Source organism: Nyctereutes procyonoides, unplaced genomic scaffold, assembly GCF_905146905.1.
Source record: "Nyctereutes procyonoides isolate TBG_1078 unplaced genomic scaffold, NYPRO_anot_genome, whole genome shotgun sequence".
Lineage (NCBI taxonomy): Eukaryota > Metazoa > Chordata > Mammalia > Carnivora > Canidae > Nyctereutes > Nyctereutes procyonoides.
This window is the reverse complement of record NW_026575047.1, coordinates 37709612-37723148: the sequence shown is the minus strand read 5'-3', so window position 1 is coordinate 37723148 and position 13537 is coordinate 37709612. Positions and strand designations below refer to the sequence as shown.

The window sequence follows — 13537 nt, the reverse complement described above, 5'->3', positions numbered from 1 at the left end:
TTTAGAAACCAACACAATGAAAAATCTATATATTAAGACCTACAGAATGAGACCAAAATGATAATGCAAAATGATTCTCTGAAATAACCAAGAAAATTAAATTCTAGCCAAACTAATCAAAAAGTGCAGAAAGAAGAAAGTGCCAGACACTTCTGTACTAACTTAAAAGTCTTAAAATAAAATGTTTCACATCACATACTAGAAGTAGAAAACCAAGAGGTCAATACCATGGAAGTAGTTCTTAACCTCCATCAACTAAATTCTTCTAATCCAGCTCTTGACTCAGATGGTCAGGTGAGTTCTTCAGCCCCTTGAGGGATTTTTCCATGTTACGTAAACCTTTTCAGAGCCTTAAAAATGATGGACAACTTCCAGATTATTTTTACCAAACTCACAAAACCCTGACATCAACCTGACAAAGCACCAAAACGGAGGGAAATACTAGACCAACCCCACTAATGTAAGTGATGCACATTTTAAATTATTTCTCTCTCAGTAATACTAGTTTACTTTGGGCCAAGTCAGTATCTGACTTTTTGTGATGGGTCTAAAGTCACACTGGCTGAGGAGGTGACTCCTGTCTATTGAGGACGCTTCGTATTTTGGTAAGTCCTTAACTTGTGTGAGATTGAGAATCAGATAATGTTCCCTAATTAACAAGTACAAACATGCAGCTATTTCTCAGTGAAGGTAAGGAAACTGGATTTGTTCAACAATATGCTTTTCTCAGAAATCTGGAATAGTTTTACCTTAAAGTAATAGGGCAAAAAGAAAACTATACAGAGGCTTCCCTCCTTTCACCACCATGCCTTCGTTTTTAAAAGATCTCTTGTTTGCAGCAAACTTTAGATCCAGTTGATGAGGTCGCTGCCCTCATCGCAGCCACCATCCACGACGTGGACCACCCTGGGAGAACCAACTCCTTCCTGTGCAATGCTGGAAGCGAGCTGGCCATTTTGTATAATGACACTGCTGTGCTGGAGAGCCACCATGCAGCTCTGGCCTTCCAGCTGACCACCCGGGATGACAAATGCAATATCTTCAAAAACATGGAGAGGTGAGAGCACTCACTGAATAGGGGTGTATGTTGGTCCCTGTAACAACTTTGAGATACAATTCACATACTATAGAGTTTATTCATTTAAAGTGCACAGGGGTTGTCAGTATGTTTAGAGTTGTGTGGCCATCACTGCAGTCAACTTAAGAATGTTTCCATCATCCCCCAGAAAGAACCTCAGATTCATTCATTGACTCTCACTTTCCCTGCCCCAAGTAGATCCCGCAGCCACAGGCAACTACTGGTGTACGTTCTGGCTCCATAATCTGCCTATTGTACACATTTTGTAATAAACAGAAGCACACCCAGTGTGTGGTTCCTGTCTGGCTTCTTTCTCTTAGCACAATGCTTTCAAGGTTCATTCAGCTCTTTTATGTCTTGACATTTCAAGACACCAAAGTATAATGCTGACATCTTGAGCTTCTAGAGACTCATAGAAGCTTTTTCTCTGAACACTCCTCTCTGCCCTCCTATGCCCAGCACACTTTTCATCATTGTCAATGTTCACATGTTACTTAGAGGAAGCCTTCCCTGACTCCTCATACTAATTTTCCGGTGCTAGATTCCTTCATAGCACTTATCACATGTTTAAATAATCATTCTTCATTACTTGGCTAAGGCTGATTTGATTAAGTTCTGTAAGGTCACAGTAGCCAGTGCCTTTTGTTCATCACTGTACCCTCAATGTCTAGTAGGGTGCCTGGTCCAGGGGAGGAACCTCATAAATATCAGGTGGAAGAAGATAATTTTGATTTATCATAAGGAACATTTTATAGGAGATTTTTTAAAAAGGAGATTTCTGTTACAAAACTCCCTTTTGCACTGTTCTAGAATTTCACTAGGTTTTATTCATAGTTGCTGGTATATATACATCAGTTAGCTCTGGACAGATACACAAGACCCTGATAACCTGGGTGTGTCCAGGGGAAGCAGTGGGGTGACTGGAAAAAAGAGACTGAATAGAGATAAATTTTACAAAATGATTGAATAAAAAACAAGAGCTGGAGGGAAGAGGTAGGCAAGTATCCCCTGTGAGTTTCTCAGCTGTCTTGAAGTTTCTGGGCACTGACATTGAAGGATCTTAAGGTTCCTCTATAGAGGGAGGGTACATTCTTCATAACCACAGATCTCTGCCTTTGTTCACTCCTACCATGTTCTCTTATGCTAAGAACTAGGTGTCTTCTGCTACAGAATGACAAATGTTGCACCTGTAAAGTCTTGCCCATAAGCTTCCTGATTTTAACTTCTATTCAGTTTCCCCTTGCTAATAATCTTGTTTTAAAGTATGCCCTGTGACTTGCACTGACATTAGAATTTAGGTCCAGTGGATGCTATCCTAGCTAACAGATTGTTTTCAGGAGTATCTGTCTGGTCTGGATGAATCCTCCATAGCACCCTCTCGTTTGTCATCTGAAACAGGAATGACTATCGGACGCTGCGCCAGGGTATCATCGACATGGTCTTGGCCACAGAAATGACAAAGCACTTCGAGCATGTCAACAAATTTGTCAACAGCATCAACAAGCCCCTGGCAGCCCTCGAAGTAAATGGGGTAAGGGAAACTGAGTACAAAGAGAACCTGTAAAATTTGAGGCCCTTATCCCTGTGTGTTGTGGAGACACAGAGGGTAAGACATAATGAGCTGGAGAAAAGTTCCCCAGGAGGTTCCTTGGATTTAATTTCCATTGGTTGAAAAATTATTTATTCATGAGAGAGGCAGAGACACAGGCAGAGGGAGAAGCAGGCTCCCTTCAGGGAGCGTGATGTGGGACTCAATCCCAGAACCCCAGGATCACTGCCTGAGCTGAAGGCAGACACTCAACCACTGAGCCACCCAGGAATCCCTGGTTGAAAAATTATTTAAAGTATACAGACTTGTCAGGAAAAAATTAGACCTCCAAAAGTAGATGTGGAAGCTAAAACTAACTTCAGGCAGGTGATCTATTCCTGTGCCTGTTCTCATATTGCCCCCAACCCCTCTCCTTGGGCATTCTGGGGTCAGTTGGAGCCCTTGAGGTCTCCCCCCCACAACATTCCCCACTATGTACATGCTGTGGCAGCAGCCACTCTCCCCTGCTGGTCTCTGTCACAGGAGGGTGGGGGGTTGAGAAGGACCCTGTATTTTGGTCCCAAGGGTGACATTGTTGTACATTTCTGGATTTGAGGCCTGGAGTCCACAGCTGCCCAGCAGGAGACCACAACTCAAGAAGCAGACAGATCTGAGTTCTCATCCCAGTTTTGTTTCGCCATTTCCTTGTCTGTAAAATGAACAGAATAAAGCTGAGGCATAGGACTAATGGGCGTAGGGCAAAGTAGGCACTGAATAAAAGGTACCTATTATACTAGATCAGTGTGAGATCAGCACCTATAGCATATATTTTCATGAACCCTCTTCCTTTGAGGCCCTACCACCTATCCCATGTACACTGAACATCTTGGCACCAGCTCACAATCTTTTTCCATGGCCCTCCTCCCCCTACTCCTATCACCATCCTGAGAGTCTTTATCAAGCACAGAGATGGTTTATCCTATGAGGCTAGGATCACCATTCTTTGAATTCTAACCCCACTTGACATGTACAACTCATCCAGTCATAGCCTTTGTCCCTGGCCTTCTAGCTTATTACCCCTTCGTGTGTGTTCCTCTTCAACCTAATTTGAAATCTGTTGAGGACTCTGCTTCCTTCATCCACCCCTGTTCTCCCAGTTTGTCAGCCTGCTTCTGACTTCCTTTCCAAGGACTTCCATTGTGGAGTACCCACACCAACCTTTTTTAGTGGCTCCTGCCATCCTGGGTGGGATGTCACCTAGGCCACCGTTCCTAGTCAACTCTGCAGGCTTGGTTTCTTTCATCAAGTCTGGGCGGGTGCCAGACTCAACTGAGTATTCTGTTCTATATCATCTGTTAGTACTTGGGTTACTTCTGAGACTGGAAATCAATCTGTTGAGCCAGTCAGATGACAGACAAAGTAATATGAAAGAAAGTGGTTTACAGTTGGCAGGACTGAACCATAGTCATAGCTGACAAGAGGAGAGTCAACACAGAGCTGATAGGTGGTGGGAAATTTGACAGCCTGGGCTCTGGATGGGCATGTGCCCGTCTTGATGGCATATCTGTCCCCACTGAGATGGGACCATCAGGCCTTTTTAGACTATTGTGATTACTCATTGAAATCACATGACCCTTCCTTGGAAAGCATGAGGAGACCAGCTCATTGCTGTCTCTGACAGTGCTCTTTGCCCTGATACTCCCTCTTCCAACTTGAATTTGCTTCAGAGGGCTTGTAACCACCAGGTCTGTTATACCACATGTGGAGAACCCATACCAATGGCACGCCTTTAAACAGGACAGCATGTGGTACTATGAACAGAGCAAACCCAGGACTAAAGGTAAATCTGAAGTTCTTATTTCTGGCTCATCTGGGTGGCTCTGAACAAGTCCCAATGTCCTCATCTATAAAATATAGTAGTAGATGATACTGCTTTTCATGCCTACCACAAATCTTTTTGTGAGTGAAGATCAAAAGAGAATGACTATTAAGGAAGTAAGAAGTAACACTATCTGACAAATCCAGGTACACTGCCAGCTAATTCTCAAGATCATATCTATCATGGGACTGGATTGGGCTGTGCAAACCAAAGAGCCTGGTGCACCACACAATTCCTTTTGAGGGAAGGGCAGAGAAACCTTTTTTTATAAAAGATACTGCTCATGTCCCAAGGGAGAGCAGTAGAGATAGAACAAAGAAAAAGCAACTGTTGAGCAATATCTGGAATGGGAAGAAGAGAAGAGCCAAGAAGGGGAGGGGGCACAAAAACCAGCCTCCAGTGCTACCCTCTACTCTTAAGTCCTGCTGGAATCTCACCGAGCCTTGGTTTTCTTTTTTGTCAAGTGAGGAGCTGAGCTCAATGCTCAGATTATCCTCCTCACTGTTCTGTGAACTGCTTCACTTGTAGGCCTTGGTCAATGCTTTACTAAGTGTACAGTGGAGCCACACTTAGAAGACAGGGCTTGGTACCAGAAAACCCACTTTGATTGCTTTGAACTTGTCTTCTGTTTTAGGAAGTGAATAGAGATGAAGAAGCCATAAACACTATGCTTAGAAGTCCAGAGAACCGGACTCTGATTAAACGGATGCTGATTAAATGTGCGGATGTGTCCAATCCCTGCCGACCCCTAGAGCAGTGCATTGAGTGGGCCGCACGCATCTCAGAAGAATATTTTTCTCAGGTGAGATACAGCCTCTTAGGCTCCTTAAGAGAGAGAAATACAGTAAGACCATTAGAGGTAAGGGGTTTAACACTCATATCACAGGCTTACTGGTAATGAATTCGATTAGTTTTCCCTTATCTGAAAATGTATTTGCCTTCTTACAGAAATATCTTCACTGGCTGTAGAATCTGGGGTTAACAGTTTTCTCCCAACAGTATTTTACATTGTAGTCTACCCTTCATATTCTCTCTGGGTAGAAAAAATTATTGTGGGACAGAAAAAAAATTAGAAAATACAATGGCTAAAAGTTTTACAAATTTACTGAAAGCATATACATACAGATTCAAGAAACCCAACACACCCTCATCCATGCTCAGTCATGGTCAAGCAGCTCCAAGCCTTCCAGAAAAAAATGAAATGCAACTTATAAGAGAATAGTGATTCTCATTCTTCTGACTGCATGTCAAACTATGAAAGCCAGAGAAGAAGGACTTCTGCAGAAAATGGGGAAATAGGAGAATCTTAGCCATACCTTATCCATGGATACACCTAGATAATACCCACAGCAGTATAAATGACCTGAAGACTGTCAGAAAAGACTCTACACAGCTAAATGTAGAGAATGTGGCTGTATCCAAGAGGATAGGAAGGGCATAGACACCATGAAGGAGCCTAACTGACCTGTAGGACCATCCACAGTAGGGAGGATACTGCAGGCACAGAGAGGGGAGGGGGCAAACTCCACACCAGGAAGACAAATCTCTGTAACATCTGGCTTTGTAAAACAGAGAGGTTTAACTTCTCAAGTTCTTAAAATCAATAGGGCTTATGACCTGATTCTTGGTTTTCTCAGGGTTGTGGGATCAAGCCCCATGACAGGCTCCACACTCAGCAAGGAGTCTGCTTCGGTTTCTCCCTCCTCACCATATACCCCACCAACCCCATGCTCACCCATTCTCTCACAAGTGAATAAATAAAGCTTTAAAAAAATTTTTTTTTAACTCAGCGGGCTCAGCTCTGAGGCAGGCACACCACCACAGGAAACTGAGCTCCCACCCTTAGAAACAACAAAACAGTTCCACTGACCTATAGTGTAGAAATAGCAGTTGGGAGGGAGCTTTTTCTTTTTTTCTTCTTTTTTTTTTTTTTTACTAATCTCAGAGCCAGTGGTGGAAGGGGAGGGATCTTTGGAAACTTCTCCAAAACCAAGAGCTGCTGGGTACAATTTCCTTCCCCCACCCCTCAGCCTGGATACACTGGACACCTGTGAGAATCAGCATGACTGGACTTGCTGATAGGAGGCCCCAGTCCCACGTTCTGTGGATATACCACCTCCAACCTATCTTGGTTCCAGATTTCCTCCCCCAGCAGACTTATGCAGACCCCACCCTGTTTCCACACTCATCTGTGGACCTGACCCCTCCCAACCAGCCTCACCAGAAGTTTTCCAGAGTGGCTCCAGTCCCCACCTACAGCAGACCAGGCACAAATCTTGCTAACACCTTGCCCCTGCATTCTCCAGTACCCCTGCCACCTTCAAAATGCCTTTAGCAGGAGTCCATCCAAATCAGTGCCATGAGCATAGCAGTGTGCAAACAACCTGGATAGGGGTCAGCACCCCCCCCCAAAGTGACTCCTGCCCCAGGGAGAGGGTAAGAAAACCATACACACCAGTTCAACTATAGCACAAGACAGGCCCACTAACAATGTAGGGACCAAACCTACCCATAATAGGCAGAGATAGCCATTTCAGACAACTGGACTGAAGACAAACATAGCCCAGCAACGCACAGAGGAGATACCCCTGAAGTACCAGGTTCTGGTGAACAGGGGACACTGCACTGCAGGGTACTACAGGACCTCTTCTTCATAAGGCCTTTACTTTTAGCTGAATTTCCAAACAGAGAGATAAAAAATGTGGAGACAGAGGAGCATGTCCCAAATGAAGGAACAAGACAGAAGCACAGGAGATCTAAGTAGAACAAAGATAACATGCTGGATGGAGAAGTTAAAATAATGGTGATAAAAATGCTAACTAGGGAGCTAACTCAGGGAGACCTCAGTGAGATAGAAAACAACCAGTCAGAGATAAAGAACTCAGTAACTAAAATTTAAAGTACACTACCGGGGGATCCCTGGGTGGTTTAGTGTCTGCCTTCAGCCCGAGGCATGATCCTGGAGTCCCAGGATTGAGTCCCACATCAGGCTCCCTGCATGGAGCCTGCTTCTCCCTCTGCCTGTGTCTCTGCCTCTCTCTCTTGTGTCTCATGAGTAAATAAATAAAATCTTTAAAAAATAAAATAATTTTAAAAATAAATAAAAATAAATAAAATACACTAACAGGAATAAACAGAGGAAGGAGAACAACAGATCAGTGACCTGGAAGACAGAGTAATGGAAAGCAATCAAGCTGAACACAAGAAAGAAAAAAAGACTACTGAGAATAGATTGAAGGAACTCAGTGACACCATCAAGTATAACATTTCATTATAGGGACCTTAGAAGAGGGAGAGAAAGAAAAGGGGGTAGAAAATTTGTTTGAAGAAATTGCAGAAAACTACTTGAATCTGGGGAAGGAAACAGAAATCCAGATCCAGGAGACACAGAGAGGCCCCAACAAAATCAATCAAAGGATGCCTATTCCAAGACACATAGTAATTAAAATGGCAAAAAAATAGTAATCTTTAGAGCATTTTTAAAGCAGCAAAATAAAATAGTTACATAAAAGGGAAACCCCATAAGGTTATCAGCTGATTTTTCAACAGAAACTTTGTAGGCCAAAAGAATTCATCACCACTCAAGCAGCCCTACAAGAAACATGAAAGAGAATTCTTTGAAAGGAAAGACCATAGCAGGAGTAAGAAATGTAGGAAGCACAAAAGCAATAACATTAAATATATCTATAAAAATCTATCAGTGGATTCACAAAAGGATGTAAAATATAACACCATATACCTAAAATGTGGGGAAGAAAGTAATAAAAATTTAGTGCTTTTAGAAGAGGTTCAAACTTTAAGATTTTATTTATTTATTCACAAGAGACAGAGAGAGGCAGAGGGAGAAGCAGACTCCATGCAGGGAGCCCGATGTGGGACTCGATCCCAGGACTCCAGGATCATGCCCTGAGCCAAAGGCAAAGCCACCCAGGCATCCCAGAAGAGGTTCAAACTTAAGTGACCATCAACTTAATATAGACTTCTATATGCATAAGGTGTTATATATAACCTAATGGTAACCACAAATCAAAAACTGCCAATAAGCAAAAAGTAAAGAGAAAGGAATCCAAGTATCTCACCAAACAAAGCCAACTAATGGTTAGAGAAGGGAGCAAAGGAAGAAGGGAACAGAGAAGAATCAAAAAACCACCATAAGATAAGTAACACAGTGGCAGTGAATATGTACCCATCAATAATTTTGAATGTAAATGGACTAGACAATGAGAAAACCTAGGGTGGATGAGCTAGATCCAAAAATAAAACCCATCTTGCTGCCAACAAAAAACTCATTTCAGACCTAAAAATACATGCAGACTGAAAGTGAAGGGGCAGAAAAGCATTTATCATACGAATAGGTGTGGGAAAAAAAAGCCAGGGTAGCAGTACTTGTGTAAGACAAAATAGACTTTAAAACAAAAGATTATAACAAGAAACAAAGGAGGACAGTATATAATCATAAAGGAGACAATCCAACAAGATATAACCATTATAAATACTTGTGCACCAAACATGGGCACACATAAGGCAGCTAATAACAAATGGTGGTCATCAATAGTAATACAATAACAGTAGGGGACTTTAACATCAATGGATAGATCATCCAAACAGAAAATTAACAAAACCATGGCTATGAATGACACATTAGACCCGGTGAATCTAACAGATAATATGTTTTAGGATGGAATGTTCTGAATATATTAAGTGCACATGGAACATTCTCCAGAAAAAAATCACATATTGGGCAAAAAACCTCAAAAAATTGAAGTAATGCTATGCATCTTTTTCCAACCACAAAGCTGTGACACTAGAAATCAACCACAGGAGAAGATCTGGAAAAGAACACAAATACATGGAGGTTAAAAAACATGTTACTAAACAATGAATGGGTCAACCAAGATCAAAGAGGAAATTTTTAAAAATGCATGGAGACAAATGAAAATGAAAACACAATGGTCCAAAATTTGGGATGCACCAAAAGCTGTTCTAGGAGTGAAGTTTATAGCAATACAGGCCTCCCTCAAGAACCAAGAAAAAAGCTCAACCTAACATTACACCTAAAGGAGCAAGAAAAAGAAGAAAAAGCAAAACCCAAAACCAGCAGAAGGAAGGAAATAGTAAAGATTGGAGCAGAAATAAAATCAAAACAAAAACCAATAAAACCAATCAATGAAACCAGGAGCTGGTTCTTTGAAAAGATCAACGAAATTGCTAAACCTTTAGCCAGACTCAGTTAAAAGGGGGGGGGGGGGGGGGCTCAAAATCAGAAAGAGAAACACCACCACAGCAATATAAAGCATTATGAGAATATTATGAAAAATTATATGTCAACAAATTGAACAATCTAGAAAAAATAAATTCCTGGACACATATAACCTCCCAAAACTGAACCAAGAAAAATAGAAAATTTTAACAGACTGATTGCCCGCAATGAAATTGAATCAATAGTCACAAAATTCCAAACAGAAGTACAGGTCCAGACAGCTTCATAGGTGAATTCTGCCAAACATTTCAAGAAGAGTGAACAGCTCCCCTTCCCAAACTATTCCAAAAAATTGAAGAGGAAGGAAAGCAATTCATTCTAGGAGGCCAGCATTACCCTGATACCAGAACTAGATCAAGACACTACAAAATAAAAGAGAACTACAGGCTGATATCTCAGTGAACATAGAGGCAAAACCCTCAACAAAGTATTAGCAAACCAAATCTAAATAACAATATATTAAAAAATTCATTCACCACCATCATGGGGGATTCATTCCTGAGATGCAAGCGTGGTTCGGTATTTGCAAATCAATTAATATGATACATTATGTCAACAAGAGAAAGTATAAAAGCCATATCATTTCAATCATGCAGGAAAAGCATCTGACAGAATAGGACATCCATTCATGATTAAAAACCCTCTACAGGGCAGCCCAGGTGGCGCAGTGGTTTAGCGCCACCTTCGGCCCCGGGGCGTGATCCTGGAGACCCGAGATCTAGTCCTATGTCAGGCTCCCTGCATGGAGCCTGCTTCTCCCTCTGCCTGTGTCTCTGTCTCTCTCTGTGTGTCTCACATGGATAAATAAATAAAATCTTTTAAAAAAAAAAACCCTCTACAAAGTAGGTTTAGGGGGAATAAACCTCAACAAAATAAAGGCCATATATGAAAAGCTCACAGCTGGGGTGCCTGGATGATGCAGTTGGTACAGAGTGCCAACTCTTGGTTGCAGCTTAGATCGTGATCTCAGAGTTGTAAGATCAAGCCCTACATTGGGGCTCTGTGCTCAGAGTCTCCTTTAGATTCTCTCTCTCTCTGCCCCTCCTACTTGTGCTCACTTGCTCTCAGATAAATAAGTAAATCTTAAAAAAAAAAAACAAAAAACACAGCCACCTTCATACTCAATAGTGAAAAACTAAAAGCTTTTCCCCAAGATCAGTAACAAAACAAGGATGCCCACTCTAACCGCTTTAATTCAACATAGTACCAGAAGTCCCAGCCACAGCAGTCAGACAAGAAAAAGAAATAAAAGCATCCAAATCTGTAAGAAAGAAGTAAAACTTTATTTGTAAATGACATGATATATACTATATAAAGAAAACCCTAAAGACTCCATCAAGAAACTATACCTGATGAATGAATTCAGTAAGGTTACAGAATACAAAATTATTGTACAGAGATCCAATGCAATTCTATACACTAATAGTGAAGTAGCAGAAAAAGAAAATCCTATTTACAGTTGCACCAAAAGTAATAAAATACCTGGGAATAAACTTAACCAGGGAGATGATAAATGTGTATCCTGTCATCATTGTGCAGGGGCCATGCTAATCTTCTCTGTATGGTTCCAATTTTAGTATATGTGCTGCCGAAGTTAGCATGATAAACGTGTATTCTGAAAGCTGTAGAACACTGATGAAGGAAATTGAAGATAACACAAATGGAAAAATACTCCATGCTCCTGGGTTTAGAGAATATTGTTAAAATGTCCATGCTCCCCAAAGCAATCTACAGACTTAACAACCCGCATCAAAATGCCAACAGTATTTCTCACAGAAGTAGGACAAATAAGCCTACAATTCGTATGGAACCACAAAAGACCCTGAATAGCCAGAGCAGTCTTGAAAAAGAACAACAAAACTGGGAGATATTGCACAATCCCAGATTTCAAGATACACTACAAAGCTAAAGTAATCAAAACAGTATAATACTGGGACAAAAACAGACATAGATCAATAGAACAGGAGAACCCAGAAATAAAGCCCCCATTCTATGGTCAATTAATCTTTAACAAAGGAGGCAAGAATATGCAATAGGAAAAAGTCTCTTCAACAGTTGGTGATGGGAAAATAGGACAGCTACATGGAAAAGAATGAAATTGGGCTGTTTCTTAACTATACAGAAAAGTAAACTCAAAATGTATTAAAGACCTAAATGGGGCAGCCCGGATGGCTCAGCAGTTTAGCGCTGCCTTCAGCCCAGGATGTGATCCTGGAGGCCCGGGATCGAGTCCCACATCAGGCTCACTGCATGGAGCCTGCTTCTCCCTCTGCCTGTGTCTCTGTGTCTCTGCCTCTCTCTCTGTCTCTCATGAATAAATAAATAAAATCTTAAAAAAAAAAAAAGACCTAAATGTGAGAGTTAAAACCATTAAAATCCTAGAAGAGAATATAGGCAGTAATTTCTCTGACATCAGCTATAACAATATTTTTCTAGGTATGTCTCCTATGAAACAAAAGCAAAATATATTATTGGGACTTCATCAAAATTAAAAGATTCTGCGCAGCTTTTTTGTGGATTGTGATGCGGGACCGGTGAGGTTCCGACTGGGCCGAGGACGTCGGATCTTTCTGCCCTCCTCCCCTCCCACCTTTACCCCGAAGCCCCATAATAAAACAGTTTGAAATCAATCAATCAATCTTTTGCACAGCAAACAGTAAAAGATAACCTGTGGAATGGGAGAAAATACTTGCAAATGACCTCCCGTAAAGGGTTAATATCCAAAATATATAAAGAACTTGTACAGCTCAATACCAAAAAAAAAAAAGAAGAAAAGAAAAACCCAGAAAGAAAAAAAAATCGCTGGACACTTGGGTGGCTCAGCGGTTTAGTGCCTGCCTTCGGCCCAGGGCCTAATCCTGGAGTCCTGGGATCAAGTCCCATGTCGTCGGGCTCCCTGCATGGAGCCTGCTTCTCCCTCTGCCAGCGTCTCTGCCTCTCTCTGTGTCTTTCATAAATAAATTTTTAAAGATCTTTAAAAGAAAGAAAAGGAAAAACCATTTTAAAAATGGGCAGAAGACATGAATGAATATTTCTCCAAAGAAGACAGAGATGGCCCACAGGCACATGAAAAGATTATCAGCATGACTCCTCATTAGGGAGATGCAAATCAAGACTACAATGAGGGCAGCCCTGGTGGCGCAGCGGTTTAGTGCCGCCTGCAGCCCGAGGCGTGATCCTGGAGACCCTGGATCCAGTCCTATGTCAGGCTCTCTGCATGGAGCCTGCTTCTACCTCTGCCTGTGTCTCTGCCTCTCATTCTGTGTCTCTATGAATAAATAAATAATCTTTAAAAAAAAAGACTACAATGAGATGTCATCTCACACCTGTCAGAATGGCTAAAATAACATGACAGGTGTTGGTGAAGATAATGGAGAAAAAGGAACCCTTGTGCACTGTTGGTGGGAATGCCAACTGATGCAGCTACTGTGGAAAATGATATGGAGGTTCCTCAAAAAATGAAAAATAGAATTACTACATGATCCAGCAATTCCACTACTGGGTATTTACCCAAGAAATAGGAAAACACTAATTTGAAAAGTTATATGTGCCTCTGTGTTTATTGTAGCATCATTTACAATAATCAAAATATGGAAGCAACTGAGGTGTTCATAAATAGAAGAATGGATAAGGTAGTAGTATATATGTATAAGATGGAATATTACTCAGCCTTAAAGAATGAGATCTTGCCATTTGCAACATGGAGCTAGAGAGCATAATGCTGAGTAAAATAAGTCAGAGAAAGACAGATACCAGTATGATTCCACTCCTATGTGAAATCTAAGTGAAAAA

General features: G+C 41.4%; 1 protein-coding gene and 1 non-coding gene across 4 annotated transcripts in view; one reads left to right on the top strand and one right to left on the bottom strand.

Annotated features, from left to right (window-relative positions):
- The window catches only part of PDE8A (phosphodiesterase 8A), a 152004-nt gene that overhangs the window by 123326 nt on the left and 15141 nt on the right, over positions 1-13537 (top strand). For all 3 annotated transcript variants that reach the window (XM_055326230.1, XM_055326229.1, XM_055326231.1), the window contains 3 exons: positions 840-1057; positions 2477-2609; positions 5120-5287. In XM_055326230.1, the coding sequence (XP_055182205.1) occupies positions 840-1057; positions 2477-2609; positions 5120-5287 (519 nt within the window). The remainder of the gene's footprint in view (positions 1-839; positions 1058-2476; positions 2610-5119; positions 5288-13537) is intronic.
- On the bottom strand, positions 11240-11346 carry LOC129510674 (U6 spliceosomal RNA). The gene has a single exon (XR_008664645.1). It is a non-coding gene; the product is annotated as a U6 spliceosomal RNA (small nuclear RNA).